The sequence below is a fragment of the Aotus nancymaae genome, unplaced genomic scaffold, assembly GCF_030222135.1.
Source record: "Aotus nancymaae isolate 86718 unplaced genomic scaffold, 86718_ANA_hifiasm-v0.15.2.pri h1tg000016l, whole genome shotgun sequence".
NCBI lineage: Eukaryota > Metazoa > Chordata > Mammalia > Primates > Aotidae > Aotus > Aotus nancymaae.
In genome coordinates, this window is record NW_026988428.1 from 56,579,313 (window position 1) to 56,593,031 (window position 13,719).

Sequence of the window (13,719 nt, forward strand, 5' to 3'; positions counted from 1 at the left end):
ATATAAGAAAATTGAAATTATATCAGGCACTCTCTTAGACTACAGTGGAATAAAACTGGAAATCAACTCCAAAAGGAATCTTCAAAACCATGCAAATACATAGAAATTAAATAACCTGCTCCTGAATTAGCATTGGGTTAAAAATGAAATCAAGACGAAAATATAAAAATGTTTCAAACTGAATGACAATAATGACACTACCTATCAAAACCTCTGGGATACAGCAAAGAGGAAAGTTCATGGCCCTAAATGCCAATATCAAAAAGGCTGAAAGAGCATAAACAGACAATCTAAGGTCACACCTCAAGGAACTAGAGAAACCAAACCCAGCAGAAGAAAGGACATACCCAAGATCACAACAGAACTGAATGAAATTGAATTTAAAAATGCAAAAGATAAATGAAATAAAAAGCTGGTCCTTTGAAAAGATAAGTAAAATTGATAGACCATTAACAAGATTAACCAAGAAAAGAAGAGACAAAATCCATATAATCTCATGAAGAAATGAAATGGGAGATATTACAAATGACACCACTGAAATACAAAAAAATAATTAAAGGCTACTATGAACACATTTACACACATAAACTAGAAAACCTAAAAGAGATGGATAAACTCCTGGAAAAATACATCCATCCTGGCTTAAATCAGGAGAAATTAGATACCCTGAACAGACCAATGACAAGCAGTAAGATTGAAATGGTAATTAAAAAATTACCAACAAAGAAAGTCCAGGACCAGATGAATTCACACCAGAATTCTACCAGACATTCAAAGAAGGGGTATCAATTCTATTGACACTATTCCACAAGATAGAGAAAGAGGTAGTCCTCCCTAAATCATTCTATGAAGCCAGCATCACCCTAATACCAAAACCAGGAAAGGACATAACCAAAAAAGAAAACTACAGACCAATATCCTTGATGAACATAGATGCTAAAATCCTTAACAAAACATTAGCTAACCAAATCCAACAATATATCAAAAAGATAATTCACCATGATCAAGTGGGTTTCACACCAGGGATGCAGGGATGATTTAACATACACAAATGTGATACACCACATAAACAGATTTAAAAACAAAAATCACATGATCATCTCAATAAATGCAGAAAAAGCATTTGACAAAATCCAGTATCACTTTATTATTAAAACTCTCAGCACAATTGGCATAAAAGGGACATAGCTTAATGTGACAAACCCACAGCCAACATAACACTGAATAAGGAAATGTTGAAAGCATTCCTCCTGAGAACTGGAACAAGACAGCAATGCCCACTCTCACCACTCTTCTTCAACATAGTTTTGGAAGTGCTAGCCAGAGCAATCAGAGAAGAGAAAGAAATAAAGGGCATCCAAATTGATAAATAGGAAGTCAAACTGTCACTGTTTGCTGATGATATAATCATTTACCTTGAAAATTCTAAGGACTCCTGTAGAAAGCCCCTAGAACTGATAAAAGAATTCAGCAGTTTCCAGATACAAGATTAATGTATACAAATAAGTAGTTCTATATACCAACAGCAACCAAGTGGATAATCAAATAAAAAACTCAACTCCTTTTACAATAGCTGCAAAAAAACAAACAAACGAACAAACAAAAAACACTTAGGAATATACCTAACCAAGGAGGTGACAGACGTCTATAAGGAAAACTACAAAACACTGCTGAAAGAAATCATAGACGACACAAACAAATGGAAACATATCTCATGCTCATGGTTGGGTAGAATCAATATTGTGAAAATTATCATACTGTCAAAAGCAATCTACAAATTCAACACAATCCCCATCAGAATACCACCATTCATTCTTCACAGCATTAGAAAATTCTAAAATTCATACAGAACCAAAAAAAAGTCTGCATAGCCAAAGCAAGACTAAGCAGAAAGAACAAATCTGGAGGCATCACACTACCTGATTTCACACTATACTGTAAGGCTATAGTCACCAAAACAGTGTGGTACTGGTATAAAAATAGGCACATAGACCAATGGAACAGAATAGAGAACGCAGAAATAAACCCAAATACTCACAGTCAACAAAAACATAAAGTGGGGAAAGGACACCCTTTTCAACAAATGATGCTGGGATAATTGGCTAGCCACATGGAGAATGAAACTGGATCCTCATCTCTCACCTTATACAAAAATCAACTGAAGATGGATTGAAGACTTAAACCTAAGACCTGAAACTATAAAAATTCTAGAAGGTAACATTGAAAAAACCCTTCTAGACACTGGCTTAGGCAAGGATTTCATGACCAAGAACCCAAAAGCAAATGCAATAAAAACAAAGATAAATAGCTGGGACTTTAACTAAAGAGCTTTCACATGGCAAAAGGAACAGTAAGCAAAGTAAACAGACAACCCACAAAGTAGGAGAAGATCTTCTCAATCTATCCATCTGACAAAGGACTAATATCCAGAATCTACAACGAACTCAAACACATCTGTAAGAAGAAAACAATCCCGTCAAAAAGTGGGCTAAGGACATGAATACACAATTCTCAAAAGAAGATATACAAATGACCAACAAACACATGAAAAAATGCTCAACATCACTAATGATCCAGGAAATGCAAATCAAAACTACAATGCGATACTCCTGGAAGAATGGCCATAACCGAAAAATAAAAAAAACAGTAGATGTTGGCATGGATGTCGTGAACAGCGTAAACTTCCACACTGCTGGTGGTAATGCAAACTAGTACAGCCATTATGGAAAACAGTGTGGATATTCCTTGAAGACCTAAAAGAAGAACTACCATTTGATCTACCAATCCCACTACTGGTACCTATCCAGAGGAAAAGAAGTCATTATTCGAAAAAGATACTTGCACACACATGTTTATAGCAGCACAATTCACAATTGCAAAATCGTGGAACCAACCCACATGCCCATCAATCAACGAGTGGATAAAGAAATTATGAGATACGAGACGGATGTTGAGAGAACGAGGTGGAAGGAGAGAAAATGGCGTCCACAGATTACAGTACCTATAGCCAAGCTGCAGGGCAGCAGGGCTACAGTGCTTACACTGCCCAACCCACTCAAGCATATGCACAGACCACCCAGGCATATGGGCAACAAAGCTATAGAACCTATGGACAGCCCACTGATGTTAGCTATACCCAGGCTCAGACCACTGCAACTTACGGGCAGACCGCCTATGCAACTTCTTATGGACAGCCTCCCACTGGTTATACTACTCCAACTGCCCCCCAGTACAGCCAGCCTGTCCAGGGGTATGGCACTGGTGCTTATGATACCACCACTGCTACAGTCACCACCACCCAGGCCTCCTACACAGCTCAGTCTGCTTATGGCACTCAGTCTGCTTATCCAGCCTATGGGCAGCAGCCAGCAGTCACTGTACCTACAAGACCGCAGGATGGTAATAAGCCCACTGAGACTAGTCAACTTCAATCTAGCACAGGAGGTTACAACCAGCCCAGCCTAGGATATGGACAGAGTAACTACAGTTATTCCCAGGTACCTGGGAGCTACCCTATGCAGCCAGTCACCACACCTCCATCCTACCCTCCTACCAGCTATTCCTCTACACAGCCGACTAGTTATGATCAAAGCAGCTACTCTCAGCAGAACACCTATGGGCAACCGAGCAGTTATGGACAGCAGAGTAGCTATGGTCAACAAAGCAGCTATGGGCAGCAGCCTCCCACTAGTTACCCACCCCAGACTGGATCCTACAGCCAGGCTCCAAGTCAATATAGCCAACAGAGCAGCAGCTACAGGCAGCAGAGTTCATTCTGACAGGACCACCCCAGTAGCATGGGTGTTTATGGGCAGGAGTCTGGAGGATTTTCCGGACCAGGAGAGAACCGGAGCATGAGTGGCCCTGATAACCGGGGCAGGGGAAGAGGGGGATTTGATCGTGGAGGCATGAGCAGAGGTGGGCGGGGAGGAGGACGCAGTGGAATGGGCAGTGTTGGAGAGCGAGGTGGCTTCAATAAGCCTGGTGGACCCATGGACGAAGGACCAGATCTTGATCTAGGCCCACCTGTAGATCCAGATGAAGATTCTGACAACAGTGCAATTTATGTACAAGGATTAAATGATAATGTGACTCTAGATGATCTGGCAGACTTCTTTAAGCAGTGTGGGGTTGTTAAGATGAACAAGAGAACTGGGCAACTCATGATCCACATCTACCTAGACAAGGAAACAGGAAAGCCCAAAGGCGATGCCACAGTATCCTATGAAGACCCACCTATTGCCAAGGCTGCCGTGGAGTGGCTTGATGGTAAAGACTTTCAAGGGAGCAAACTTAAAGTCTCTCTTGCTCGGAAGAAGCCTCCAATGAACAGTATGCAGGGTGGTATGCCACCCCGTGAGGGCAGAGGGATACCACCACCACTCCGTGGAGGTCCAGGAGGCCCAGGAGGTCCTGGGGGACCCATGGGTCACATGGGAGGCCGTGGAGGAGAGAGAGGAGGCTTCCCTCCCAGAGGACCCCGGGGGTTCCCGAGGGAACCCCTCCGGAGGAGGAAACATCCAGCACCGAGCTGGAGACTGGCAGTGTCCCATTCCGGGTTGTGGAAACCAGAACTTCGCCTGGAGAACAGAGTGCAACCAGTGTAAGGCCCCAAAGCCTGAAGGTTTCCTCCCGCCCCCGGGTGGTGATCGTGGCAGAGGTGGCCCTGGTGGCATGCGGGGAGGAAGAGGTGGCCTCATGGATCGTGGTGGTCCCGGTGGAATGTTCAGAGGTGGCCGTGGAGGAGACAGAGGTGGCTTCCGTGGTGGCCGGGGCATGGACCGAGGTGGCTCTGGTGGAGGAAGACGAGGTGGCCCTGGGGGGCCCCCTGGACCTTTGATGGAACAGATGGGAGGAAGAAGAGGAGGACGTGGAGGACCTGGAAAAATGGATAAAAGCGAGCACCGTCAGGAGCGCAGAGATGGGCCCTATTAGATGCAGAGACCCCGCAGAGCTGCATTGACTACCAGATTTATTTTTTAAACCAGAAAATGTTTTAAATTTATAATTCCATATTTATAATGTTGGCCACAACATTATGATTATTCCTTGTCTGTACTTTAGTATTTTTCACCATTTGTGAAGAAACATTAAAACAAGTTAAATGGTTAAAAAAAAAAAAAAAAGAAAATAAATTATGAGACATATATATGTATATATATGTATGTATGTGTATATATATGTATGTGTGTGTATATATATATACACCAAATATGTGTGTATGTGTGTATATACACATACACAATGGAATACTACACATCCACAAAAAGAAATGAATTAATATACATATATATGTATGTATGTATACACACACACACATACACACACATGATGGAATACTATGCAGCCATAAAAAGGAATTAACAGCATTTGCAGTGACCTGGATGAGAATGGAGACTATTATTCTAAGTGATGTAACTAAGGAATGGAAAACCAAAATATTGTATGTTCTCACTGATAGGTAGGAACCAAGCTACCAGGATGCAAAGGCATAAGAATGATATGATGGACTTTGGGGACTTGGGAGGAAGAGTGGAAGGGGATAAGGGATAGAAGCCTATAAATATGGTGCAGTGTATACTGCTCGGGTGATGGGTTCACCAAAAATCTCACAAATCACCACTAAAGAACTCACACGTGTAACCAAATACCACCTGTACCCCAGTAACTTATGGAAAAATAAAATTTAAAAAATACATACTCTAAGCACTGTCCAGAATTCCCACAACTATTGCATTCTCACTTAAAATCTCCAAAATCCTCTCTTCCCCTCTATTCTTAGCTGCTACTGGCTTTACCTCTTATGTCACTGAAAAAAATAGAAACTTTCGGAAGAGAAAAACCTTTACACACCAAATCTTTGAGTCTATCTATATTTTCGACTGCCTTCCTTATCACAGTGGATGAACTATATATTTTGCTTTTACAGTTTTCTCTTTTTGAGATAAACTCTCACTCTGTCATGCCAGGCTGACACAATCTTGGCTCACTGCAACTTCCGCCTCCCAGGTTCAAGGGATTCTCCTGCCTTAGCCTCCCAAGTAGTTGGGATTACAGGTGCCCACCACCATGCCAGGCTAATTTTTTGGAGTTTTAGTAAAGGTGAGGTTTCACCATGTTGGTCAGGCTGGTCTCAAACTCCTGACCTCAAGTGATCCACCTGCCTCAGCCTCCCAAAGTGTTGGGATTACAGGAGTGAGCCACTGGGCCCAGCCTGGACAAGGTTTTTAACCATTATATGATATCCTTCTTTGTCTTAAATGTCTTATATGATATCCCACTTTGTCCCAAAATCCTGGGATTATAGGCATAAGCCACCACACCCGGCCCTATACATTTTTAAGGTGTCACTGAAAACTTATTATCACAAGTTTAAATAGCTGCGAATATTGTCCTTTCCAGTATATGATCCTTAAAACAAAACTTTTACAGTACTCTTTGAAGTATATCTATCGCTGCTTAAGATATATCCAATAGAAGGCTGGGTGCAGTGGCTCAAACCTGTAATCCCAGCACTTTGGGAGGCCGAGGTGGGCAGATCACTTGAGGTCAGGAGTTCAAGACCAGACTGGCTAACAAGGTGAAACCCCATCTCTACTAAAAATATAAAAAATTAGCCAGGCATAGTGGTAGGCACCTGTAATCCCAGCTACTCAGGAGGCTGAGGCAGGAGAATCGCTTGAACCCCAGATGGAGGTTGCAGGGAGCCAAGATCATGCCACTGCACTCCAGCCTGGGCAATGAAGTGAGACTCCATCTCAAAAGAAAAAAAAAGGATATATCCAATAGAATCTATTATATACCATACAGATTTAATGACCATTGTCACCAATTTAAAAATATAAAGCTTTTTTAAAATAAAAATGTTAATCTGTTTTCTATTTGAGTTCGTATTTCCATGCTACTTCCCTCACAGAATCTTGTCCTAATGTAAAATACTTGAAAAACTTTTCTTGATTCCCCTTTTATATCTGTTACAAAAATATGAATACAAAATAAATTTTAAAATATGAAAAAATATTAAAAAAATTTATTTCCCTTGTCTCTAAGTATTAAAAACTCTGCTCTAGATTGAGTTACTCATATAATTATTTTCAGTACACAACTGAATAAAGTTAACATATTATACTATAAATTTTGATAACTAAATGTTAAACAAAAAGTAAAATCTTCCTGGATGTACATCTTTTGATGAAATGTTGGGTTTTTCTTTTTTCTGGTTAGCTCATAATCCATGGATAAATGCTAGCTATTGCTGAATAAAAGAAAAATTCAGATTAATTCTATTTTTATTTTTAATTTTTATAAATATATGAGAGAGAAAGCTGGTTTATATTAAAAAGTCAATCAGAATAGGTTATAGTAATACCATGTAATTCTTTGAATTCCTTCACCTCCTATGCCAAAAATTATATACTGATTTACCATAAAAATTACCCCTACAAATAATCACTGACATTTGTGATTATTTCCTTATTTTTCTTTATAGTTTTCTTATGTCTATATCCAAAAATATAGATTTTGAACTCGACATAAGTTTAATGATACTTTATGTATATTATTATGATTTGCTTTTTAAAAAATTGTGGCAAAGTATACATAACATAAAATTTACCATTTTAAACCATTTCCTTTTTTTTATTTTTTTGAGATGGAGTTTCACTCTGTTGCCCAGGTTGGAGTACAGGGGCATGATCTCGGCTCACTACAACCTCCACCTCTCAGGTTCAAACAATTCTCCTGCCTCAGCCTCCCAAGGTGCTGGGACTACAGGCACCCGCCACCCCACTTGGCTAATTTTTGTATTTTTAGTAGACATGGGGTTTCTCCATGTTGGCCAGGCTGGTCTTAAACTCTGGACCTCAAGTGATTCACCTCTTTTGGCCTCCCAAAGTGCTGGGATTACAGGCATGAGTCACCGTACCCAGCCATTTTAACCATTTTCTTTTCTTTTTTTTTCAAGACAGTGTCTTGCTCTTGTCACCCAGGCTGGAGTGCAATGGTGCTATCTTGGCTCACTGCAATCTCTACCTCCTGGGTTCAAGCTGTTCTCCTGCCTCAGCCTCCCAGGTAACTGGGATTATAGGCACCTGCCACCACGCCCAGCTAATTTTTATATTTTTAGTAGAGACAGGGGTTTCACCATGTTGGCCAGGGTGGTCTTGAACTCCTGACTTCAGGTGATCCACCACCTCGGCCTCCCAAAGTGCTGGGACTACAGGCATGAGCCACCACGCCCAGCTAACCATTTTCAAATGTGCAACTAAGTGGCTTTAAGCACAGGCACACTGATGTACAACCATCACCACAACCCACCTCCAGAGCTTTTTCAGCATCCCAAACTGATACCCTGTATACTATTAAACAATATTAAACAGTAGCTTCCCATTGCCCCTAGCCCTGTCACTCAACATTCTGCTGTGTCTATATGAGTTTGACTATTCTAGATATCTCATATGAGTGGAAAAATACAATATTTGTCCTTATTTGTGATTTAGTTCTTTAGATATACATTATGGTTTGTAAAATTCATTCATGCTGATGGATATAGCTATGGCTGTATATTTTCACTGTTGAATAGTAATCCATTGATTTATTCATCATTTTTTCTATTGCTAGACACTGGATTGTTTCTAGTTTGTTACTATCATTAATGCTGCTATAAACCTTTGAATATATCTATCCTGGTATCCGTTTGTAAGGGGTTTTCTACTGTGTGTACCTAGGAATAAAACTGATGGGTATGTACATTTTCAACTTTACTAAAGATGAAATTCCCAAAGTAATTATTCCAATTTACATTCCCACAATCGTTATTTCCAATTTATACTCCCACAATTATTATCCAAGTCAATATTTGTTAATTTCAGCACTTTTGCTTATCTAAAAGGTGTTTAAAAATGTAGACATCTTTATCAGACTAAGAAAGTACCCTGTAACCTATCAAATGGTAAAGTACATTAAATGAATTTCTAACTCAATCTAATTGTATTTAGTTAATTTCTCATCTTAAACCAACTCTGCTTTCCTGGGATAAACTGAATTGTGGCATGATTTATTATCATCTTCCAGATTGAGGCTGGTAATATTTTGTTTAGGATGTTTTTATTTATGTTCATGAATGGGCTTCCATTTTCCTTTCTCATGATAGCTTCATGTTATCCAGGTAATTCAAAATGACTTAAGGAGTATTACCACTTTTGTCATAGTCTGGAAGAATCCATGGTAATTATGAAATTATTTCTTTACCTCTGAATGAAAAACTAGAAAATGAGGACTTATGGACCTAAAATTTGATTTCTGGGAATATTCATAACCACTGATTTAATTTCTTAAATGATTATAGGACTATTCAGGTTTTCTACTTCTTCATGAAAACAGTTTAATATTTTTCTAGCTATTTGTCTAAATCATTTATGTTTTCTCATTTATTGGCATATAAAGTTGTTCAAATAATGTCATTTATTGTTAAAGTCATGTCTCTCTTTCCATTCCTAATATTTATTATTTATGCCTTTTGTTCTTCTTGACATACCAGATAATTGTCAATTTTATCAGTTTTCAAAGAAATGTATTATGGCCTGTTCATTTATTTAATTGTTTCAATAAATATTGGGAGGCTAACATGTGTTTCTTATTTGAGATATATCAGTAAGCAAAAATCCTTGCACTTACAAGCTTACATTCAAATGGAAAGAGAAAGGCAAAAATAATATACAAAAATTTAAAAGAAATTATAAAATATTTTAAGAAGTGATAAGGGATATGGAAGAAAGTAGGGGGACTCCAGATGGCTGGTATAGTTGTAGACGGGATGAAATCACAATTTTAAATATAGTGGTTTGGACTGGGCTCATGGAGAAGGCAGCATTTCAGTGAAGACTTGAAGGATATGAGGTTACTGACCCACTCTATTCCATGTTTTCTATTAATGTCTATATTTGTTCTTATTATTTCCTTCCTTTTCCTTACTTTGGGTTTTATTCTTTTTCTGACTTCTTGAGAAGGATACCTAGGACCATTAATTTTTAGCCTTTTTTCTTCTTCTAATATAAGTATTTAGGGCTACATATTTTCTTCTAAATATTCCTTTAGATACATTCCACAAATTTTTAAGTATTTTCCTTAACAGCAGGTTTAAAATATTTTATAATTTCCATTATACTACTTCTTGACCCACTTTAGAATGTTTTAAAAATTCCAAGCATATTGTACCTTCCTGTTTACTACTGAATTATTTTTAGCTTCAATATAATATTCATTATGATACATTCTCTGAATTGTTTTCATGCACTGAACTTTGAGAATAGTTTTATATAATAGTATACTAGCAATTTTGGGGGAAAAAGTGTGTGCACTTAAAATCACCTACTTGTTTGGTGTGGTGTTCTAAATATGCTTAATTCATTAGATTTGTTGACCATGCTGTTCCAATCTTTTAAATCCTTACTGATTTTTTAAACACTATTTCTATTAATTATTGAAAGAGAAAATCTTCCACTATGATTGTGGATTTGTCTATTTCTCCTTGTAGTTCTCTGAATTTGTACATTGTATATTTCAAGGCCTTGTAATTAGGTATATACAAATTTAAAATTATATTTCCTTGGCTAATCAAGTCTTTATCATCATGCAAGGACGGCTCAACATATGCAAATCAATAAATGTGATTTACCACATAAGCAGAACTAAAAACAAAAACCATATGACCATCCCAATAGACACAAAAAAACCTTTTGATAAAATTCAATATCCCTTCATGATAAAAAAAAAACCCTCAAAAAACTAGGTATCAAATGAACATAACTCAAAATAATAAGAACCATGTATGTATGACAAACCCACAGCCAACATCATATTGAATGGGCAAAAGCTGAAAGCATTCCCCCTAAGAACTGGAACATGAAAAGGGTGCCTACTCTCATCACTCCTATTCAATAGTATTCCAACAGTACTGGAAATTCTAGCCAGAGCAGTCAGTCAAGAGAAAGCAATAAAAGGCATCCAAATAGGAAAAGAGAAAGTCAAATTATCTTTGTTCACTGACAACATGATCCTATGTCTAGAAAACCCTAAAAATTCCTCCAAAAGCCTCCTGGACCTGATAAATGACTTCAGTGAAGTTTCAGGATACAACATGCAAAAATAAGTAGCATTTCTACATACCAACAACGTTCAAGCTGAGAACGAAATCAAAAACTCAATCCCATTTATAATAGCCACACACACAAAAATAAAATATCTAGAAATATATTTAACCAAGGAGGTGAAATATCTCTACAAAGAGAACTATAAAACACTGTTGAAAGAAATCACAGATTGCACAAACAAATGGAAAAACAGTCCCTGCTCATGGGTTAGAAGAATTAGTATTGCTAAAATGATCATACTGCCCAAAGCACTCTACAGATTCAATGCAATTACTATCACATTACCAATGTCATTTTTCACAGAATTAGAAAAAACAATTCTAAAATGTATATGAAACCAAAAAAGAGCCCACATAGCCAAAGCAATCCTAAGCAAAAAGAAGAAAGCTGGAGGCATCAAATCACCAGACTTCAAACTATACTACAGGCTGTAGCAACCAAAATAACATGGTACTAGTACAAAAATAGATCAATGGAACACAACAGAGAACCCACAAAGCCACACACCTACAACCAATTGATCTTTGACAAAGTTAGCAAAAATAAAGAAACAATAGGGAAAGGACACTGTGTTCAATAAATGATGCTGGGAAAACTGGCTAGCCATTTGCAGAAGAATGAAACTGGACTCCTAACTCTTAACATATATAAAAATTAACTCAAGACGGATTAAAGACTCAAATATAAGACCTCAAACTATAATTTTTTTTAAGAGACAAGGTCTTACTCTTTCATTCAGGAAAGAATGGGAGTGCAGTGATCATAGCTTACTGTAATCTCAAACTCCTGGGCTCACACAATTCTTCCCCCTCAGCCTCAGTAGTAGCTGGAATTATAGATGCATGCCATCGCATCTGGCTAATTTTTTATTTCCATTTTTTGTAGAGATGGGGTCTTGTTATGTTTCCCAGACTGGTCTTGAACTCCTGGCCTCAAGTGATCCTTCTGCCTCAGCCTCCCAAAGTGTTGGGATTACAGGTGTGACCTACTGCATCCAGCTAAGACCTCAAACTATAAAAACCCTGAAAGAAAACTAGGGAAAACTCTTCTGGGCATGGGCTTAGGAAAATAATTTATAACTAAGATCTCAAAAGCAACTACAACAAAAACAAAAGTTGATGAATGGGACTTAATTAAACCGAAGAACTGCATAGCAAAAGAAACAACCTACAGCACTTAACAGACAACACTTAACAGAAACAACAGTTAACAGACAACAGACAAAATAGGAGAAAATATTTTCAAACTATGCATGTGACAAAGGACAAATATTCAAAATTGATAAGGAACTTAATAAGAAAAAAGCCCCATTGAAAAGTGGGCAAAGGACATGAACAGATACTTCTCAAAAGAAGACATACAAGTGGCAACAAATATGAAGAAATGTTCAAGATTACTAATTAGAGAAATGTAAATTAAAACCACAGTGAGATACCATCTCACACTAGTCAGAACATCTATTATTAAAACATTAAAAAAAAAGTGTTGGTGAGGATGCATAAAAAAGGGAACTGTTAGTGGGACTGAAGATTTATTGACGAATTTAAAATCTACCATTCAATCCAGCAATCCCACTACTGGGTATCTGTCGAAAAGTAAATAAGTTGTTTTTTTCAAAAAGACACCTACACTCATATTTTATTATAGTACTAGTCACAATAAGGAAATCATGCAATCAACCTAATCAACAGTGGATTGGATAAAGAAAATGTAGGGTGTGGTAGCACACACCTATAGTCCCAGCTACTCAGGAGGCTGAGGTGGGAGGATTGCTTGAGCCTGGGAGGTCAGGGCTGTAGTAAACTGTGATCGTGCCACAGCACTACAGCCTGGGTGACAGAGTGAGACTGTCTACCAAAAAAGAAAAAAAAAGAAAGCTGGATGTGGTGACTCTCATGCCTTTTAATTCCAGCACACAGGGAGGCCCAGGTGAGAGAATCACCTAACCCCCAGAGTTTGAGACCAACCTGAGTAACACAGAATGACCTCATCTCTGAATTTTCTTTTTTTTTTTTTTTTATCTAGCTAGATGTGTGCTGGTGAACATCTGTGGTCCCTGCTATTTGAGAGGCTGAGGTGGGAGGATCACTTGAGCCCAGGAAGTCAAGGCTACTGTAAGCCGAGATCATGCCACTGCACTTCAGCCTGGGAAACAGAGTGAGACATTGTCTCAAAAGCAAAGAAAGAAGAGGAAGGAAGGGAAGGGAAGGGGAGGGGAGGGGAGGGGAGGGCAGGGGAGGGGAGAGGAGAGAGCAGAGGAGAGAAGAAAAGAAAAGAAGGAAGGAAAGCAAGCAAGCAAGAAAGCAAGTGAGGTATATATACATCAGTGCACACTACACAGACATAAAAAGAATGAAATTATGTCCTTTGCAGCAACATGGATGCAGTTGGAGGCCATTACCCTAAGAGAATTAAAACAGAAACAGAAAACCAAATACTGCATGTTCTCACTTGTAAGTGGAATTGAACAGTGGGTACGCATGGACATAAAGGTGGAAACAATAGACACTGCGGACACCAAAAGAGGGGAAGGAGCAGGGGCAAGGGTTGAAAAACTACATATTGGGAC

At 38.5% G+C, this 13,719-nt stretch overlaps 2 protein-coding genes across 3 annotated transcripts in view; one reads left to right on the top strand and one right to left on the bottom strand.

Moving 5' to 3' along the window:
• Positions 1-13,719, bottom strand: part of DNAI7 (dynein axonemal intermediate chain 7) — an 88,348-nt gene that overhangs the window by 62,204 nt on the left and 12,425 nt on the right. The gene's annotated exons all lie outside the window — the stretch shown is intronic.
• LOC110567433 (RNA-binding protein EWS-like) lies at positions 2,947-5,107 on the top strand. The gene is given in 2 exon segments (XM_064376730.1): positions 2,947-4,484; positions 4,486-5,107. Coding segments are annotated over 2 exon segments (1,956 nt in total). The 5' UTR covers positions 2,947-2,978; the 3' UTR covers positions 4,936-5,107.